General features: G+C 35.9%; 1 protein-coding gene across 2 annotated transcripts in view; it reads left to right on the forward strand.

Annotated features, from left to right (window-relative positions):
• The window catches only part of LOC129526204 (uncharacterized), a 254,970-nt gene that overhangs the window by 87,592 nt on the left and 144,707 nt on the right, over positions 1 to 22,671 (forward strand). For both annotated transcript variants that reach the window (XM_063697398.1, XM_063697397.1), the window contains exon 2: positions 9,083 to 9,204. In XM_063697398.1, coding sequence (XP_063553468.1) covers positions 9,083 to 9,204 — 122 coding nt within the window. The remainder of the gene's footprint in view (positions 1 to 9,082; positions 9,205 to 22,671) is intronic.

Consider the following 22,671-nt stretch of genomic DNA (forward strand, 5'->3'; position numbering starts at 1 on the left):
TGAGTAGAGAGCAGGAGAGAGAATTGTGATAATAGATGAGTATGTACATACATTGTATGAAATAGTTAAGGAAGAATATCAAGCTAATAAAGTATAGCAGACTCAACATGTTGATTTCAAGTGTGGCTGCCAATGTGGTTATAAAATTGCCTTTGCATGATAAACAGAAACAAATGCTGTGCTTTATCCAGGGTTGTGGTTTAGCTTGAGAGTATGACTGACAGAGAAAGGGGTAAGCAGTTATAATATAAGCCACAAGACCTAAGCTAGAGAACAGGAAAATAAAGACACAAGGCCAATGGGTTACAAGTTGTGGGGCAAAAGTATGGGGTCAAAGGGTTATAGCATGGGAGTAGTTGGGCAAGTGAGTTGGAAAATTAGGAGGTAAAGTTCAGAGCAAAGGAAGCAATTTCTAATGCTATGTGTTATCCTGGTCTTACATCTTCCCTACTTCATCTGTTAATACAACTGTGTTCATTTATTAATCCCTACTTTACTTTTTATTTGCTCTTTGCCTCCAGTAATTTAACTATAGATATCCTCTTACACTATATGCATTTTTGTCAGCAATTTAAAAATCTTTTTGGAACAAAGCAAGGCATTAATTAATTAATTTGCACATTTCAATATACTTCTTTATATGATGATTTTTAGATAAATTGTCATCTCTGTCTTCCTTCTCTAAAAGGATTTCATTTATTTTGCAATACACTTAATTAAATGAAATACCCAGAACTGTGCATAATCACCTAGAGATAAAAGTGTCACAGTCAGCAACTAGACAAGCCAAGACCAGGACACAGGTCTCACAGCTCTTGTTCTATCTTTTGACCTGCATAGATAATTAACGATAACTGAAAATACTTACTGAGTGAGAACTTTCTTTCACAGAGTGCTTAATATTCTACATGGTTCATTGTATTTATTTCTCAAAAATAAACATAATAGCCCATTTTGAAGATAGAACAACTGAGGCTTAGGAAAGTTAACTTGTTCAAAGTCATACAGCTAAGAAATAATAGAAACCAAATAAAAGTTCAAGGATTCTGAACCTGCAGTCCACCCTCCTTATCTCTGCCCAATTGTTTTCTGTTGGTAGGCTCAAGTGGTATTTTTTTTTTTTTTTGCCTTATCAACCACTCATGCACTCATATTGAGTTGACAATGAATTACAATTACTTGGTTGCCTTCGCATGCAATCAGTCTGTCAGCTTCTCCTTGCATGGTGCCAGAGACATAATAGGTACCTAATAAATAATTGATTCATTGAAGTTCTGTTCAAACAGTAGATTGGATAAATGCACTTCGCATATCTCCATTCCAATAATTAATTAAAACACTGATTAGAATAGGACTAGAAACTTCTCTCCATTATTCTTCTAGCATGAATGCTTAATTTACTATACCTGTTTTAACTACATATAATATACAATCTCCAGTATACATTCTTCATCTTGTCCACAAAGATAACATGAGAGGCTGTTAAAAATAAAAATAAACTAGATTTTTCACTGTAATATTTACTTGATGTATCTAGGAACCATAGCCAAATTAAAAATGAAAATAAATTGACTTGTTTTGGTGAACTCATGGTGGTTTCTATTGATCATTGCTAGCTCTTCTGAGAATACAAAGACCATCTTTGTAATCTTTAATTCCATACATTTATCTCCAACATGTCCAGAAATCATGCTGTTCCCTTTCATTTTTCCTAATATTTGTGAGCAATATCTGTCCCTTAATATGATTAATATACTTGGTCTCTCTTTTCCATTTTGTGTCGGCGGGGGGACACTGAAGACTTTCACCAATAATTGAGTTCAGTTTTATTTTTTGCTGCTTGTTTCCATAGAATACAAAGAGTTCTTCACAAAGATGCTTAGAGTAGACCAACAGCAACGTTTTACTGTAACATAATTGATATGGTTTGTTCTGTGTCCCCATCCAAATTTCACCTTGAATTGTAATCCCCATAATTCCTATATGTCAAAGGCAGGACCAGATGGAGGTAATTGGATCATGAAGGTGGTTTCCCCCATGCCCTTCTCATGACAGTGAGTGAGTATTATGAGATCTAACGGTTTTATAAGTGTCTGAAATTTCCCCTGCTTGCCCTCACTCCATCCTGCCCCCCTTTGAAGAAGGTACCTGCTTCTCCTTTGCCTTCCATCATGATTGTAAGTTTCTTAAAACCTCCCAGCAATGCAGAGCTGTGAATCAATTAAATCTTTTTCCTTTATAAATTACCCAGTCTTGGGTATTTCTTCATAGCATGTGAGAATGGACTAATACAATGATTTAAAGTATTAGCATAGTTCAAGAAAGAATATATCACAGCACCAAGGATGAGGATAGGGTAGGGTTGGCCTATAAAAGAAGCAGAGGAAAAGGAGATTCAGAAAGGAAAATATAGTCTGTAACACCATGAAGTTCTGCCAGGAGAAGAGAGATTCTCTTTTTCTTTTTCTTTATTCTTTTTATAATTTACAAACATTTATATATTTATGGTGTACCAAGTTGTATTAGTCCATTCTCACACTGCTCTAAAGAGCTACCTAAGGCTGGCTAATTTATGAAGAAAAGAGGTTTAATTGACTCATAGTTTCACAGGCTGCACAGGAAGAATGGCTGGGAGGCCTCAGGAAACTTACAATCATGGCAGAAGGTGAAGGGAAAGCAAGCACATCTTACCATGGTAGAGCAGGTTCAAGGGGGAGGTGGTACACACTTTTAAACAACCATATCTTGTAAGAACTCTATCACAAGAACAGCAATGGGGAAATATGCCCTCATGAATCAATCACCTCCCACCAGACCCCTCCTCCAACACTGGGAATTACAATTCAATGTGAGATTTGGGAGAGGACATAGAGTCAAACCATATCAAATGAGATGTTTCAAAAAAATGCATACATTGTGGAGTGGCTAAATCATGCTAATTAACATATGCATTACCTCACATATTGTTGCGGGAAGTCAGGGAACCGGAACGGAGGGACTGGCTGAAGCCACAGCAGAACAACATAAATTGTGAAGATTTCATGGACATTTGTTAGTTCCCCAAATGAATAGTTTTACAATTTCTTATGCCTGTCTTTACTGCAGTCTCTGAACATAAACTGTGAAGATTTCATGGACATTTATCACTTCCCCAATCAATACTCTTATAATTTCCTATGTCTGTCTTTACTTTAATCTCTTAATCCCATCATCTTCATAAGCTGAGGATGTATGTCGCCTCAGGACCCTGTGATGATTGCGTTATCTATACAAATTGTTTGTAAAACGTGTGTTTGAACAATATGAAACCTGGGCATCCTAAAAGAACAGGATAACAGCGATTTTCAGGGAACAAGGGAGATAACCATAAAGTCTGACTGCCTGCAGGGCTGGGCAGAACAGAGTCATATTTCTCTTCTTTCAGAAAGCGAATAGGAGAAATATCGCTAAATTCTTTTCTCAGCAAGGAATAACCCTGGGAAAACAAATGCATTCCCGGGGGGAGGTCTCTAAAATGGACGCTCTGGGAGCATCTGTCTCATGCAGTTGTAGATAAGGGATGAAATACGCCCTGGTCTCCTACAGCGCCCCCAGGCTTGCTAGAGTTAGGAAATTCCAGCCTGGCGAATTCTAGTCAGACTGGTTGTCTGCTCTGAATCCTGTTTGCTGTTAAGGGGTTTATCGACAATGTGTGCCCAGCAGGACGTGGAACCTCAATAGTAATTCTAATTTCGCCCTGGCCTTGTGATCTTGCTCTGCCCCCATTTGCCTTGTGATATTTTATTGCCTTTGAAGCATGGGATCTCTGTGACCCACACCCTATTTGCACACTCCCTCCCCTTTGAAAATCGCTAATAAAAACTTGCTGGTTTTGCGGCTCGGTGGCATCATGGAACCTGCCGACATGTGATGTCACCCCTGGAGACCCAGCTGTAAAATTTCTCTCTTTGTACTCTTTCTCTTTATTTCTTAGACTGGCTGACACTTAGGGAAAATAGAAAAGAACCTATGTTGAAATATTGGGGGCTGGTTCCCCCAATATCTGGTAAAGAAAAAGGGCATCATGGAACCTGCTGACATGTGATGTCACCCCCGGAGACCCAGCTGTAAAATTTCTTTCTTTTGTACTCTTTATTTCTCAGACTGGCTGACACTTAGGGAAAATAGAAAAGAACCTACATTGAAATATTGGGGGCTGGCTCCCCCGATAACATATATATCATTTTAAGTGTAAGAACATTTCAAATCTACACTGTTGGCCACTTCAAGTATAAAATACACTGGTATTAACGGTAGTCACCATGCTATACACTAGAACTCATTCCTTCTATTTAACTGAAGTTTTATACCCTTTGACCAACATTGCACCAACAGCCCCATCCCCCAACCTCCAACCCCCAATAATCATCACTCTACTGTCTTCTAAGAGCTTGACTTTCTTAAACTCCACATGTATATAAGATTATGTGATATTTGTCTTTGCAGAAAGACAAATGGCTTATTTCACATAACATAATATCTTTCAGGTTTATCCATGTTGTCACAAATCACAAGATTTCCTTCTTTTTAAAGGCTGAATGGCATCCTATTGTGTATCTATACAACATTTCCCTTTTCCATACATCTGATAAGGGGTTAATATCCCAAATATATAAGGAACTCAAACAACTCAATAGCAAGAAAACACATAGCCCAATTAAAAATTGGCAAAGAAACTGAGTAGATGTTTCTCAAAAAATAACCAATAGGTATATGAAAAAATGCTCAACACTACTAATCATCAGGGAGATGCAAATTAAAACCACAATGACATAGCACTTCACACCTGTTAGAATGGCTATTAACAAAAAGATGAAAGAAGAAAAGTGTTGGTGAGGATGTAGAGAAAAGGGAACTCCCACACAGTGTTTCTAGGAATGTAAATTAGTATTACAATTATTGAGGTTCCTCAAAAAATTAAAAATAGAACTAGCATATGATCCAGTAGTCCTACTACTGTGTATGTATTCAAAGTAAGTGAAATCAGTATGTCAAAAAGATATCTGCACTCCCATGTTCACTACATCATTTTTCAAAATACCCAAGATATGGAATCGACCTTAGTGTTCATCAATGGAAACAGAATTTTATTTAAGAGACTTTAACATCTCTGGTCTTATTGGAAAATCATCCCCATTGGAGTTACTAAGTTGTCTTAGTCTCCAGTAAATATTCTACTAATATGACTTTCTCTTATTAAATTGCTCAATCATAATAGGATCTTCTAAAAAATGTTTCATATTATATTACAGATTGCTTACTTACAGGGAGAAAATATGCTAATTTCATGCAAACATATGTGTTTCAGTTTCTGGGAATTAATTTGTTATTTTAAACTGAAATATTTTGGTATTGGTCCAGAGAAAATGCCATATCCTTACCAAACCATTTCATTTCATATATCTGGAAATGTCATGTAGTTGTAGAGGTAGCAAAATGAAATGTTTTAGTGACCACAGTATTGCATCTAGAAGGGTTCATGTAATTTATTTTCATCTATTGAATTTGAAGGGAAGTTATCTGTCTCCTATAGTCCTGAACAGACAAAGACAGGTACACATTCTCCGTGTTCTCTCATCCCTTCCTCCAGCAACCACAGGAGCCACATGTTCCAAGTATGGCTACAAAGCTGAAGAGGTAGGCAAAGTTCAAGTTAGGGCCTCACTAAGGAAACTGAATTGTATCCCAGAGATAAGGAACCACCGAAATATATAAGAAGGGAGTTAAAGTATTAGAATATCATTTTTGAAGTGTACACTAGTCACAGAATGAAAAGTGAATCTGAGGGAGGACAAATGAAGTGAAGTGGGGCACTACAGAAACAAAAGGAATAATGAGAACCTAAAGTAAAAGAGTGGAATTGTTAATGGAGAGGTTTGATTAAATTTAGAGCTGTTAAGAGAGTAGGGTTGACAGGATTTTATGATCAATGGAATGAGAATTAAGAATCAAGGATAATGCTATATTTTTGACTTAGGAAGCTGACTATGTAGGGGGATGCATTATTGTATAAAAGTAACACAGAAGGAAGGAAAGATCCCGTTTGAATTTTCTTCAGAGTTGTCAGTTCATATTTTTATTATCATTCTTGCATTTGTACAGTTTATGAGGATTTTCAAACTACTTTCACAATATTAAACTAGGTAACTAAACTACAAAATATTTTTTATTCCCAGCCTGGTCGTCTTTTTTAAAATCATAATTCTACATAACATTTAATGGAAATGTTTTATACATATTTTTTCTATGTTAATTGCATTTTAATGTCTTATTATTTTTAAATTCCAAATATCAAGACCTATACCTGTTTACTTTCCACTCTATGCCTAAACAAATCCATGAGTTCATGCAAAACCCAGATCAGGGTCCCATGCATTTGAGTCTTTACTGAATGTTATCTTCAATTTTCCTATGAATCCTGTCAGCTCCAGCATTAGTACAAATACGGTTATTTGAAGTATGTAGAACAACTACAACAATTTGAAGTATGTAGAACAACTACAACAAAAACATTGCTCACAATATATTTTGTGGGCAAAAACACAAAAAAATTGGACTCTCAATCAAGTTTTCTTGGTTTAATGCTGACATATTCTTAAGCTCAAAAACTTCACAGGTAATATTAACTGTGTCTTGCAATATTGTCTTCATTTATCATCCTCCAGTTCCGCATCTCATTTACCACAACTTTGAAATAAGACCTCATCCGCCATGGTCATTCCTCGGGGATGTTTCCCATGACCTTGCTGATCAGGTTGACATTCCCCATATACATTTATATATGATAGCCAAGATCCAGTTACCATTCCATTGTGGCCATTAGTAGAGTTAAAATTTCCATTTTCTTGTATCATACTTTAATTACTATTTGTTTTTTCTACCTGACTCTAAGTCCCTTTATTTCTTTTCATCATAATATTTCTCAGTGATTACCAGTGTAGCTTAACATTTAAAGGCTTTTGTTAAAAGTTTAAGTTAATCAATACTTAAAATATTTTTCATTTTTTGTAAATCATTATCTTATATTATCTGAAGCTTATGTTCTTGTTTCTTTTTTTAGTTTTCATTGATAAATGTGTGTAATGCTATTCTGCTGTGAGCTGTCTTTATTGGACGTTTGCATACTTATTACAAATGTAAGCGTAAATACGGTTTAAAAAGTGTATGGAAACTCTATTTTACAAAAGAACCAAAATGATCTCTGTTAAGGCTTTTAGCACTTAATAACTCCAAGGAATCATTTAATATCAGTAAAAGGTGATGCAACAACCTCTAGGTCTTCGTACTCAGCAAGATACTACAAAATGACTTAAGCTATTGATTCTAACAGTTTCATATTTTTATTCTCTTCTTCCCTTTAGGAACCTCTAAGACAAGAGGTCAATTTAGCCCCATTTTATTTTTTAAAAAAGAATTTAGTGTTCTTGACAGGTGTCAGATTACAAGTCCTTAGAGACAAAGGTTTCCTGTTTGGCCATCACAGCATTTATAACACAGACAGCTGTACGTGGTTTCCCTTCCTCTTCCCCAGTTCCTTACCTTATCCACAGACCACAAACCCTAACCCACAGAGAGCAGCTTCAGATGCAGGAGGATAATTCAGTCTTTAGGCTATTAAATCAGTGACTCCTTAGCACACTCACTCTACAGGGATGGCAGCAACCTCTTATGATGATGTTTCTTGTGTGAGGATTGTGTGATGTTATACCTTTTTCCCTGTGAGGTAGATAACAATGTTCAACACATTACACAAAAACTACTGAGCAGGCATGCAATCAATACTCAATCCTTTTTTGATGTTTTCATCAATGCCATTTTCGATGAGTGCTTTAAAAATCATATTAAATTTGTTTTAATGGTCTCAATTTAGTGTCAGAATTGTGATCCTTTTTCCTACTTATTAAATGTTTTGATTTTTAAAAATAAATAACTTAAAACTGCCACAGCATCAACCATGGTGGTCTATAAAATGCTTCTTTCTTCCTTTAGCATTGATATTATTATTCAGTCTTTGTAATTTTCTGGGGAAGCTCCAATATTCTTCTTGTCAAATGTCTCAAGAAACCCTAAAGATATGGTTATCTCATATTTATTTTCTCATTTCTTCACCACGCATATGGAGGGGGTAAATGTAATACATTAAAAAATAGTAACACTAAAAGAGAGGGCATTTTCACAGAGTTCTGGTCAGCCACTTTTTTAGATACTAATTTTATGTTCACCATCAACTGCAACAATAATCAGGAAATCAGGAAGGTTCACTGACCTTTGCATGTAACCATATTTTTAACAAAGACCTTGGATCCTAAAACCTCAGTGATGGCATCATAGCACTCATTGATCTCAAATTTTCCCAGAAGATATTAATGATATGGTTTTATCAAAACCCAGATATAGCTAAAGAATTCCTTTGTCATCTCAGTGACCTCCCTCAAACTCCTTATTACTCTTCATATTAATTCCATCACTTTTATACATCAAGTGGTCAGTGATGTTAAACTTGTTAGAACCTATGCGTCCAATGGCCATGGTGTTGATATATGTCTTTTCCTTTCCCGTCTTTGTCTGGATTTAAGGATGGTTTCCATGGTGCTTGGACTCTGACTAAGGACATATTGTGAAAGGCTTATGTATACTGAGTGTTAGAGAATGTAATCTCTAAACTGCTGTTCTACTGAATATTGTCTGTTATTACTTAGTAACATGCTCATAGTCAGACTCCGTAATATCTAAAGCTTCTATTGGAAAATTAAATTATTTTAATGACCTCCATAGCATATTTTAACTATGAATGATACACTCAAAATATCCTCCCCAGATGCCTTAAGTGTCATCCTTTGCATCCACCTGGAATCATCTCAAAGCATATGAACACAGAAAGAAGTAGATATTGACTGAGCACTTTCCTATGCTACAGGTATGGCAGTAGGTGCTGGAGATGCAGAAATAAGACATTTTCCTGAAACCTACAACCCAGTAAGACACATTCAATTGCTCCATTCATTTAGTGGTGTGATCTCACTATCCTTCTTTTTCCTTACAGTGGATGCTGACAAAAATTGTACAAGAGAATTTATGAACAAAAACAAAAGAGACAAATGGCGAAAAATATTTGAAGTACTTTTTCTTGGGCTGGCTCTTCTCCAAATGACAACTGATAACTAGGTAAGTAAATGAGAACTTACTGAAACAAATGACTTTCTCTGATTAAAACACCACGCAGAAAAATGACATATTGCAGAGAGAACAACCTTTCCTCTTCAAGCTCACTATTCTCTTGTTGAGTTATCATTCAGTAATGGGTAGAGAAGCAGCTAAATGCACAAAGTTTAGGGTCAAGTGAAAATTACCCAAAGCTTTATGGGTAATTAGGTTGGGTTATATTAGGCAAGGGAGTATTCATTAGTTACAATGCAAACACTATGTGGTTACTAGACATTCACATCCCGGCATGATTCCTAGTTCAGCTCATAATTACCTGTTCACCAGATGATCAGTTTTGCAGCCGGGTGAAGAAGAAATCCTCAGGAAGCACTGTGGTGTCACCCTGGAAACGTGGGACTAGCAGAGCAAGTGGGCTAAACAAAGTCTAATTATTTCTGGAGGGAAAAAGGACACTCTGGAATTTCCCTGCCCCTAGAGAGAGCATTATGAATCATTTGGGTAAGCGGTCTCCTACATGTGATTCGAGAGTTCATTTATGAGAGGACCTTTGCTCTAAAATATCAGCACTAATGATTGTCGCATTACCATTATAGATTCATTTCCTCAAATGTTGAATGCCTTTCAAATCAAGAGTCACAGTGTAAAATTCAACTTCTGCCAGGAAGCTAGTATATTAAGCTGGTGTCAGCTAATCATTTAAGTAACCATTTAAGTAGAGTGGCCACATATCTGGTTTACATGGGACAGCCTTGGTTTATACTCATGATATGATAATTAATACCATCCCCATTCAGTCTCAGTCTGGGTTTGATGATGATAAAGTATATGACCTCTAAGTCTAAATCCAGTTGGGTTTAATGCTTTCAGACAACAAAAATAACTCTGGCTAATTTAAGTTTTGATTGGTTGAACTAAGACCAAATATTCAACCTAGAGTTGCCAGAGATGAGGGAGACCAAACAGGTGGCTTCTAGTTAGAGCACTTCCTCCAGATAAGAGCTTGTGTGCAGACTAACCAAACCAGAAAAATGGAGTCAGAAACTTTCAGCAAAAATACAAATTTGAACCAAAATTATTCTTCCTTCTGGTTATTGCCTGATGTGTTGAATTATAACTTAAAGATGACAATATATGTTTGCCAAGGATATAAAGAGATATTAGTAAAATGGGAGAAGGAACCCCAAACCAATACATTTCTCCTTCTTTATAGTATGGCCTAGCAACATCTCTCACAGCTCTGATTAGAACCCTAAGCTGTCTGTAAATGGATAAATGCCTTAAGTTTGTTGGAAGAACATTCGGATCTATAAAGTCCTAGAATAAAGGAATAGTAACTATTTCTGGAAATGTTATATTAATGTATTCATGAAAACTCATTTTCCTAATATATGGATTATACTAATATCATTGCTAGTATGTTGGTTTATTAACATACGTGCTAATTTTGTAAAATAAAAAAATGCTATGGTTTGAGATTTTTAAGAATCCTTAGCTAAAAAAATTACATGTAAGTATAAAGCTACAGTTTGATTTTTAAATGCAAAATTTTGTTTTTATAAATTAATGACCTCACATTGCAGTTGATAAATATTTAGAAAGATCAGAGACCAGCAACAATAGGGGGAAAACAAGCTCAGTTCATAGATGGTAATTAAAAAGCTTGTCCCATGCTATACCAAATGTGTTGATAGATAACCATTAGTTTCTATTTAAACTAAAATAATCATTGGTCTTATAATAAAATTGGGAAAATGCTGATATACAATATTAAAATATACATCATACTGTGTCCAGAATTGGTGGGTTCTTGGTCTCACTGACTTCAAGAATGAAGCCGCGGACCCTCACGGTGAGTGTTACAGCTCTTAATGTGGTGTGTCTGGAGTTTGTTCCTTCTGATGTTTGGATGTGTTTGGAGTTTCTTCCTTCTGGTGGGTTCATGGTCTCGCTGGCTCATGAGTGAAGCTGCAGACCTTCGCGGTGAGTGTTACAGCTCTTAAGGCAGTGCGTCTGGAGTTGTTTGTTCCTCCCGGTGAGCTCATGGTCTCGCTGGCTTCAGGAGGGAAGCTGCGGACCTTCGCGGTGAGTGTTACAGCTCATAAAAGCAGCGTGGCCCCAAAGAGTGAGCAGTAGCAAGATTTATTGCAAAGAGCAAAAGAACAAAGCTTCCACAGTGTGGAAGGGGACCGGAGCGGGTTGCCACTGCTGGCTCGGGCAGCCTGCTTTTATTCTCTTATCTGTCCCCACCCACATCCTCCTGATTGGTAGAGCCCAGTGGTCTGTTTTGACAGGGCGCTGATTGGTGCCTTTACAATCCCTGAGCTAGACACAAAGGTTCTCCTCCTCCCCACCAGATTAGCTAGATACAGCGTGTCCACACAAAGGTTCTCCAAGGCCCCACCAGAGTAGCTAGATACGGTGTGGATTGGTGCATTCACAAACCCTTAGCTAGACATAAAGGTTCTCCAAGGTCCCACCAGAGTAGCTAGATACAGAGTGTCGATTGGTGCATTCACAAACCCTGAGCTACACACAGGGTGCTGATTGCTGTATTTACAATCCCTGAGCTAGACATAAAGGTTCTCCAAGGTACCCACGAGACTCAGGAGCCCAGCTGGCTTCACCCAGTGGATCCCGCACCAGGGCTGCAGGTGGAGCTGCCTGCCAGTCCCGGGCCATGCGCCCGCACTCCTCAGCCCTTGGGTGGTCGATGGGACTGGGCGCCGTGGAGCAGGGGGTGGCGCTCGTCAGGGAGGCTCTGGCCGCACAGGAGCCCATGGAGTGGGTGGGAGGCTCAGGCATGGCGGGCTGCAGGTCCCGAGCCCTGCCCCGCGGGAAGGCAGCTAAGACCCGGTGAGAAATCGAGAGCAGCACCGATGGGCTGGCACTGCTCGGGGACCCAGTACACCCTCTGCAGCCGCTGGCCCGGGTGCTAAGCCCCTCATTGCCTGGGGCCGGCAGGGCTGGCCGGCTGCTTCGAGTGCGGGGCCCGCCAAGCCCACGCCCACCCGGAACTCCAGCTGGCCCGCAAGCGCCCGGCACAGCACCAGTTCCCACTCGCGCCTCTCCCTCCACACCTCCCTGCAAGCTGAGGGAGCTGGCTCTGGCCTTGGCCAGCCCAGAAAGGGGCTCCCACAGTGCAGCGGTGGGCTGAAGGGCTCCTCAAGTGCTGCCAAAGTGGGAGCCCAGGCAGAGGAGGTGCCGAGAGCGAGGGAGGGCTCTGAGGACTGCCAGCACACTGTCACCTCTCAATATGACACTGAAGAAGGAAGCTTTGATTTTTGTTTGATAAAGAAGCACACATTTCTCTCAGAGTAACTTAAGTTCTCCTCAGCAAATGCACATTCATGCAGTACACCCACAGAACAAAGAGAAAATAAGACTGTATTAATCCTTAGTAAGTGGAATAGTGATTTGGGAATTAAACCACCTTCATTCTGTTCACTAATTCTTTATGTAACCATAGTCTGGGAGCTAACTTTCTGCTCACCTTAACATCTGTATCAGTAGTATGACAATGATACTTCTTATATTAATACAGCATCCTGCCATGCCATTAAATAGAGCTCAAGCCTAATTTTGAAGGCCTAAAACAAAAAAAAAGTACTATATGTGAATTGATACCTGGCCCCACGTTAAAACAAAACTAAGCTTTCATAAAAGCATTTTTCTCTGCCAGGCCCTTTATAACTATGTTTAAACATGCAATATCTTTTCTAATTGTTTTTCTTTACTTCTGTATTTCCACATTGATGATAAAAATGAACTTAAGAGACACATTAAGAATGATTCCCGGCTCCTGTAATCCCCAGCTACTCGAGAGGCTGAGGCAGGAGAATGGCATGAATCCAGGAGGCGGAGCTTGCAGTGAGCCGAGATCGCGCCACTGCACTCCAGCCTGGGCGACAGAGCGAGACTCCGTCTCAAAAAAAAAAAAAAAACAAGATAATCATTCCCATATAGATTTTGCACTGTAAAATAAATGTCTAATTACAATGGGAGTATTTGTAAGTGATTTATCCAAGTGGAAGGAAAACATAACAGATTCTGTCCTGCCATTGAAAGTTCTTCTGAACATGGGCAATTGCTAATTGTATGCTCAAGACAACAACAAAATAATTAAGACAGAACAGGCTCCCTTCAAACTAGGAAGTGATGAGTTTCATACCAATAAAACATACACACTTCACAGTTTATTAAATTATTCACGTGACAAAAAAATCCAAACAATATGAATATTAGATAATATTTTAGTTAAAATAGGACTTACTTAAGTATGTGGGATTAGTATACTTTGTTCAATGTTATATATAATTATACTATAAAAGGTATAATTTAACCCAATATTTAAGTAAACTAATCTTACGATTTTCATTTTAGAGCATAGAAATGCCCTAGAAATGAGGTTAAATCTAACCAAAGTCGCACCATTTATTACTTTGGGTTACCATATCACTAACCAACTTAGAAATTAGACTAAGGACAAATTTTCCCTAAATAGTTAAAGAAAATAAATTATGTTAAAGTATATACTCAAAATGACTGTAACTTCAAAGCACACAAACTTAAATGGGTATAGAGATAAATATGGAAAGAAACAGGCTAATTCACGTGTGTTCTGTACTCGCTAAATGTCTTTATAATATTCTTTCTATCTATATGAATGCAAGTACATCAAATTTTCACAGAATTTTACCAATGAATAAATTGCATACTTTTTAATATGCACAAAATTGCATGCTTTTTAGGATGAAATAGTAGAGATATTAAACAGAAATGACTACCTATTGCATATGTCACTAATAAAGTTCTCAAAAACCAAAGTTGGGATTTAAGAGTTCTGTACTCCTTGTTCTGCCACAGATTGCCAGAACATTCTATTCTTTAGATAATATATTAATTGCATTGTATAATTATACCATGTGAGGCTAATTATTTGATGAGCAATCATGAATGCAAACAGAAATAATCCAAAACTTCCCACCAAACACCTTTTCAATTAAAATATGTCATTACAAAGCTCAGTATCCATTTCAGGTCTCTCTTCACTATGAATTTCCAAATAACTTAATAGCTGATCTTATTTAAAAATGCTTTATACTTTTCATTTATTCCTTGACAAATGTATATCTGAAATTCTAAATCTCGTCATTATAAATGTATGATTCTCAAGCTGGATAAAACATAGTCAGAATTTATTCCAAAGATGCTGCTAATAAACAACAGAGAGAATTATTAGATACAACACTATGTACTTAGCTCAGAGAACTAAGTCATAATTACGTTCATGATCTGTATTATGTGCATAAAACATAGATATATGGGTAATATATGTATACATTTTTAAAAAATCAATTTATATTGAATTTCACAGAGAACAAATGATTCAAGATTTAAGAGAGTGTATGACATAAGTATAATTCTATATTTGTAAAAAGTCTGATAGCACGCTAGAAGTAGAAAAGATTTTCTCTAGCAGGTTTTGCATCGTGCTATATAAAAAAGATATATTTTTTCTCTTTTTTTGCTTTTAATTATTTTGTTTTTTTGAAAAAAAAAATGGATCCCTCCCTATATGCACACTACTTCTTACATAGCCAAGACTTCCCTCTTGTGGCTGGTTGATGTTAATATATACTTCTTTATTTTTTAAGTGACCACTTTTTAAAATTGTTTCAGCAAGGAAACTGAAAAGACAAAAGTGCATAGCTTAAGATATGTGAAGTCAAAGATAAATACAATATAAGTTGAGTAAGCTTATCAGATTCTCTGAAATATTCTAGATTTTTAATTTTTCCAGTTAAATTTTCAGTATTCTTTCTAACACTTCCTTTAATACCTTTGCCTTCCTGAGTATTAATATCCTACTTCTGCTCCTGACTTAAATTTCTAGGAATGTCACTTTAATCAAAAACTATTAAATAGCTTTTGAAATTAAGGACGTTCTATGTCATTTAGACTATGTTTCTCTGTCCAAATTTAAGTAGATCAAAAAAAATGGAAAACAAAGTAATTTTTATTAACATTGCTTAAAAAAAAAAAAGCCCTAACTTTCTTGAAATTTAGAATTTACCAGGTAAGAATCTGAGCTGAGAAGAGAGACTTTAACTTTTAAGTCACTACCATCTTGAGTTAGAATAAAAACTTCACTTGTACATGGAAAATTGGTAAAATTTAGAAACACTAAGGGGAAATAAAGAGAAATGGAGAAACTACTTCAGGTGTCTTGCTTTACAATTCGTGTATCAGTTAATACTCATAAAACCCTGAGATTATGCTGCTAACTTCCTTCTTGTAGATGAAGAAATTGCTGTTTTGATAATTTTCATGAATAAGCCCCAGCCTGGAACACTAAACTTTTCGCCATCAGTTGCTATATTAGTTTTGCTAAAAAATTTTCCCTTTTTTTTTTGCCTGTGCTTTTTCTATCTAAGCATCATTCTCAACATTAGTAATATTGAAATAAAGAGGTTAAATGGTTTGGTCAAAATTACAGAAAAAAATTATGGCCCATTTAGGAAAATAAACCACACAGATTCTTTACCTCAAAGGGAAAATATTAAGGATATATTTTCCTTTATGACAATAGGCTTTACCCCATTCTAGCTGAGATGACTATTCCTTGGATGTTGTGAAAAAACACCTATCCAGAATGAAGTAAAAATAGCAGAGGTGCAACAGACTTGCTTAGCATGAGATTCAAAAGTAGTCTGTTTTATGATAAAAGGAACTCCAAAATATTTTTTAGAATAAAATTGCAAGAACTAGAGGTAACATATTTAAACATTTCTATAAAACTAAAGCTTAGAGATGAACTCAATCCAGGAAAAAGCCATCTGAATAATTAAACAGCTTGTCAGCATTTGCTATTTCAGGGAGAAAAGCTAGTTGTTATGCCTCCTTTTTGATAAGGTTTAGAGAAAAAAAAATTACCTTAATGGCACAATATAATTGAGGCAACAATTCACATACCATCGCCTGTCATATATGATGAATTCCAAAATATGATTGCCACACTTTAGAAGACTCATTCTTCTGAAAATTGTAAAGCAAAAAAGGGAAGATTTGAAAACATGTAATATAAAAATTAAATTATTCTTCTGAGAATGAAAGTGTCCTATAGGAATTAGTATGTTAAACAAGAAAACTGCTTTATCATCACCTAGAAAGTTGTAATACATTATCATTGATTGTTCTCGAGTTTATTTTCTTTGCAGCAATCTGTTTCCAGTGATCCATAATTAAAGCCATTCTAGCCATGAATAAATACGTAAGAAGGGTTGAAATCTGACATTATTTAAAATATTATTTTCCCCTCTATTTTAATGAACAAGAAGTGATCTAGAAATATTTGCTCGCTAATGCTGGCAGAGATTTAAAGTTAACAGTGAACATTAAACTTCCTTTACATTGCTAGGGCAAACTATCTTAGAGGTTTTTGTTCTTCAGAGCTGAACATGCTTTTTGAGTTTCAAATTGTTTGAGTTATCTTTAATTCCATTAGAAATAAAGCATGAGACAGTAAAAACTGCTCTATCTGAGAAATATCATCTTTCTTAATTCAGTGTCATGGGGAATCTTTCAGAGGAATATCAAGGGTTGTCAAATACTGCTAAACCAATGGGCCATATTAGATTTAAACCATGATGCATACTTCTGTTGAAAGCAGTATTATATTAGTAGAGCATACAATAGACTTGAATACAGAAGACAAATCTGGCCATATATTTGTCATAAGGTATGCACTCATAAGTTCTCTATTATTTCAATTGTCATAAAGTAACAAATGCATCTTACTGAACTCTTTTTTGTTGAAAAGATAGATATGTAATGCACCCTATGTTAACAAAGATACTTTAACAAAATAGGTCGTGTCTACAGGGTTTAACTAGACATTAGACCATGAAATACTTGAGTTCTTACCATTACAACAGTGACAAATCGGTGATTTCAAATCTCAGTTAGCAATTCTGTAGTGAGGTGAAAAGTTCATTGTTTCTTGGTTTTTTTTTGTTTGGGTTTGGTCATACTTGGCAACCATGTTTCAAGGAATAACCTATTTCTTCCTCATATAGTTTTGGCTACTTAGATTATCCCCTGAGTCATGTTTTTGGTAATTAAGCCTCCATATACTTGTAAAAAATAATGAATCCATTCTGCACTCAGTAGCTTAATTCATTTTTTGAAAGAAACAATAGAAACAGTTTTAGAAAAAAATGCCACATCAAAAAGTGGAAAATTGTAGTGGACAAACTAAGAAACCAACAGTTAAGAGCATAAATCCAAAAAGCATGGCATAAATCAACTTTGAGAAAATATTAATAATACAGGGATTTTATATAATGTGTCATCTTTTCTAAATATTCAATTTTAATATTCAATATTTATTCAATTTTATTCTGTTTTTCACAACTCTTTAAGCTAAGAGATATCCATTTTTTTAAAAATTAAAACCTTGTTAATTGTTGTAAGCTTAAGCACAGTAGGGGCAATGAAATTAAAATTCTAGATTGATGGGTTTGCATTTTATTTCATTTTATTTTTATTTTTATTTTTGGTAGAGACTGGGTTTTCACCATGTTGACCAGGCTGGTCTCGAACTCCTGGCCTCAAGCTGTGTGCTCACCTCAGCCTCCCAAAGTGCTGGGATTACAGGCATGAGCCAACGTGCCTGCCCAGTGGGTTTGCATTTAAAAAGAAACAAAAACTCTGAAATCTACTATGAGTTCCTGAGCAAGTGTATGACATCATTTTTTTAAACAATCATAGCAACACTGTATTCTTAGATACTTTGATATATAAAATGATGTTGAAGAAATTGAAAATGCTCATTCTGAAGAAAAAAACTTTAAGAACATAAATTTGGAAGGACCGTGTTGTAAAATAGATTTATTCCTTTTTTTTCCCAAATGGCAGAATAATAATCATTAGGAATTTGTCACAAGGGAGCTTATGTAGGCTTCAATGTCTGATAATTTGTGTCCTAGAGAGGGGAGTTTCCCATTACTGTGAAGCCTAATTACGTAGGAAGTAGCAGGAATTTTCAAACTAGAGTTTTGGAGTCAGAGTCTCAGGTTCAGATCCCAGTTCTACCACTGAGATTGAGCACTGTGGATAACAAAAGTACCTACATTGTTAGGTTGTTGAGGAATAAGTAAGACCTAAGAAAACAGTTAGCTCAGGAAATTTACACATATAGCTTAAGAGATCAGTAGGCCAGGTGCAGTGGCTCATGCCTGTAATCCTAGCACTTTGGGAGGCCGAGGCGGGTGGATCATCTGAGGTCAGGAGTTCGAGACTAGCCTGACCAACATGGTGAAACCCTGTCTCTACCAAAAATACAAAAATTAGCCGGGCCTGGTGGCACACATCTGTAATCCCAGCTACTCGGCAGGCTGAGACAGGAGAATCTCTTGAACCCGGGAGGCAGAGGTTGCAGTGAGCTGAGATCGTGCCATTGCACTCCAGCCTGGGCCACAAGAGTGAAACTCTGTCTCGAATTCAAAAAAAAAAAAAAAGAGGGAGAGAGATCAGTAAATTTTAATTATTATTATTTCCCCCACATACAAGCTTCCTTCTGCCTAGAAGGCACTGACAAACTGCTAGGCATTAAACAATGAGGTATCACCTAAAGTATAAATAAGACGGTTTGTGCTTTTGAGAAGTTTATTGTTGTCAAATTAAATAAAATGTGAAATCATTTTAACATGACCTGCTATGTGCTAACCAGAGACTGCGAAAACAGAGGAGGCAGACACTGGGCTCACCTGAATTTCTAAGCAGGCTTGCTCTGCAGCTGCTAGGATGCCCTCCAAAGGATTCATGGCTCATAGTTGCTTTCTTTCTGTGTGCCCTAGATTTTGATCAGAACTGCGTAATTCCAAATTATTTAGGTGACGATTTCTACAGATGGCTAATCTCATCATTATCTTTTGCTTCATATGAGTGTCACTGTTAGAAGTAGCCTTGTGCTCAGTAATGACTTTACATTTTCTGCATAGAAAGCTCTAGAAATGAGGTCGGAAGTTAGGACTAGAACATTTATCTGAAAGCTGTGTTTCTGTGGCAAGTACATCCATTGTCTTTTTTATTAGGATGGGTTTGGGAGAAGTAACAGGGATAATGGGAATCGAACACCCCGCAAGCCATTCCTTGATACCTCCACTGATGAGTTTATAATAAAAAACACAACTTAATCATTTTTAGTATTTCTCAAAATGTCATTTTATTCAAACCTGAGATTTAAAAAAAAAACCTGTAATTTTGAGAAACTACCTTTCTTTCACTATAGTGCACGCAATTTGTCTTCAACATGATAAAGCATTTCTTCCGTTTCAAGAACCTTCTCCACTGTCCATCTTTGAGGATCTTTTGCATTCCTCAAATACTCACTGAACACCATGTCCTCTGATTTTTATGAACAAATGGATCTTTTCTCTTAATGAAACACTATACAAATACCATTTTTATGTTCTAACACAATTTTTATTCTTAATTTAGTGGTTTTGTAGTTTTCTTGTCTTTTCTGAATCTTACTGACCTATGCATCATTCATAGCCGCTAAAATTGTACTTTGTCCTCAGTAAGTGCTTTATAAACATTTGCTAAATAGTGAAATTAAATAACCATTGCTTATTTCGGTTTAATAATAAAAGAGGTTAAAAAGTAGCTATGAGAAATATTAATAATTTTAATGTAATTCTAGTTTTAAAAACCCTCACAATATAATTTTAGTTCAAATAATGTGGTTCATAAAAATGACTAGTTTTATATTTCTATCAAATTCCTTTGTTATGTGATTGCTAAATTACAATTCAGTGGCCAATATCCTGTGTTTCAGACTTGCCCTTTGACAAAGCTTTAAATAATGTTGTGGATTACAGAAAATAAAATGACATTTTCAAAATCATAGAGCTAGCAAATAAAAGCACATCACTGGCATATGCTTTTGAGCCAACATTTCATTGTGGTAAAAAAGTTCCCATGTCATTCTAATATATATTAGGGAGGATCATTCCTTTTCTTAGGGAATTGATATCTCCTAAAAAAATTATGTTGTCTACAAATTTTACATTTAGAAAATTAATAGAAAGAGATAAGTAAAATAAAGATGTCCAAATCACTTAAGAATTTCATTGCAACTGTTTAAAAGCCTATTGCTCCCAAACAAATTTTCTAATTTTGACATTAGAACAATTGGTTGTCTACTTATAATTCCTACAGAGAATACCTGTAACCATGATGGCAAGTTTGTGATGAGATTTAGAAACTTCAAGACTTTAGTTGGCCTAAAGATAGACAGTCAGTATGTTAGAATGGCAAACTTTATTAATAAAGCTATTTGCTCCAAGCTAGTAACTGCACCATTGTTTCTTGCTTTCACCCTGCCTTTCCTGTGCTGCTTTTTCTATTTTATATTCTCATTTTATTTTAGTTATTCACCAAAAGTAGCATTTACTTAAGTAGTTTTCATGAAACAGTAGTTCCATGACATTTGCTACAATAAAATTAAACTTTTGTCACACAGGCTGTAGAAAATATTACATATTCCATTGTCATCCTTAGACATTTACACATTAGAGTATTATGTCTATTTGAATATACATCATTGTATTAAAAGTTTTGAGAAATCAACAGTAAAGAAACTTACTTAACTTGGTTAACCATCATGTTATAATTTATATGACTTTTTGCCAGGTAACTTATTAGAAATAACTATATATTATAATATACATATGATATATATTATATTATACAAAATAATGTTATGGACCATGGACCACATTAAACGCTTTACCTGCATTATATCATTTAATCCTCACCACAACTTGAGGAAGTATGTATGATTATTACCCAAGTTTGCCGATTAAAAAATCAAAGCATTTCAAAATTAAGAATTTGCTGAGGTTGACACACTGGTAAGATTTGGGACTTGATTTGTCTCAAGGGTCCATTCTTCTACCCACTGTGCTCTTCTATCTCAATACAATTAAAAACTCTTATAAAGATATTTTAGATTTCAGGGACAAGAGGAGTATGATAGGGATGTTAATTTTTTCAAATTTTGTTCTCACTTTGAAAAATATTATTTGAAGATAAGGCATGATAGTATTCTGTGTTATACAAATTCTCTTTAATAAGATTCTTATCTTCATTCTTATCTGTTTGAACATATGCTTCACTCATCTTTTTCTTTTATTACTTTCTATCTTAAGATTTTAATATCTTGTTTATATAATTCAGATTTACAAAGTGCTGAGTAATGTTTCAGTTGAAAGTCAGACTTAGACTTCTCTCACACTTCTGCTTATCATTTCCATAAGATTCATTTTCAGTTAATCAAGCTCAGCAATTAAGAGAAAGTCAATAATTAATAATATATATAATTAATTTATATGACAAATTATTGGATTTTTGAAAGACATAGCGATTCAGTTAACTTTAGTAAAATTTTACTTTGTATTGGGTATTGTACCAGAAACAGAGATAAAAATTAAAATAAAATATGGATCTGGTCTTCATGAAACAAGGAGTCTAGTGGGGAAAAATAATCCTATAGAAAAAAAACTCATACTCTAATACAAAGAATGATAAATAGAATGAATCTAGGATGCATAAAGAATTAGGGGACCATAGAAAAGAAAATATCACTCTGATTTAGCCAAGTAAGTTAGCCAAGTGAAAAAAGTAATAAAAGAATGTGGTTCCAATGGAGAGAACAGCATTCACTAATCACACAGGTGAGAAACAGCTCTGTGTGTGTGTGTGTGTGTGTGTATGTGTGTGTGTGTGTGTGTGTGTATGTATTTCTGTGTTTGAATAGTAAGCATCTCTTGATTGTTAGGGCATGAAATGTAAACTATGCAATAGTACAGCAAGAGACTGGATAGGTGAAAGACGCAGAACAAGCCATGCAAGTCTACTATATTGTGCCAAAAGATTTGTGAAATCCACTGAATAATTTTAAGCAGAGAACTAACATGTTTTGACTTGTATTTTGGACAGATTATGATGACTTCAATCTCGGGAACAGATTTTCATGAAACTTAACTGATGATGAGACCATACTGGGCCTTATCATGATTATTGAGGTGAGACATGATAAGAACTTGAGTTAGAGCAATGGTAACAAACAGGGAAATTAGCAGATTGATTCTTGCAGCATTTAGGTGGTAAAACTGGATGATAGAGGGTTGCATTTGATGTATGTGTGGAGAGAATGTTATGAACTCTGAAGTTTTGTGTCCCCCCAAATATTCAAATGTTGAAGCCTAACCCCCAGTGCATTGGGTTTTGGAGATGGGGGTCTTTAAGAGTAATTAAGTTTAGCACTTTGGGAGGCTGAGGCAGGCGGATCACCTGAGATTGGGAGTTCGAGACCAGCCTAATTAACATGGAGAAGCTCCGTCTCTACTAAAAATACAAAATTAGCCTGGCATGGTGGCGCATGCCTGTAATCCGAGCTAT

This window comes from Gorilla gorilla, chromosome 14 (assembly GCF_029281585.2).
Source record: "Gorilla gorilla gorilla isolate KB3781 chromosome 14, NHGRI_mGorGor1-v2.1_pri, whole genome shotgun sequence".
In the NCBI taxonomy this organism is placed as follows: Eukaryota; Metazoa; Chordata; class Mammalia; order Primates; family Hominidae; genus Gorilla; species Gorilla gorilla.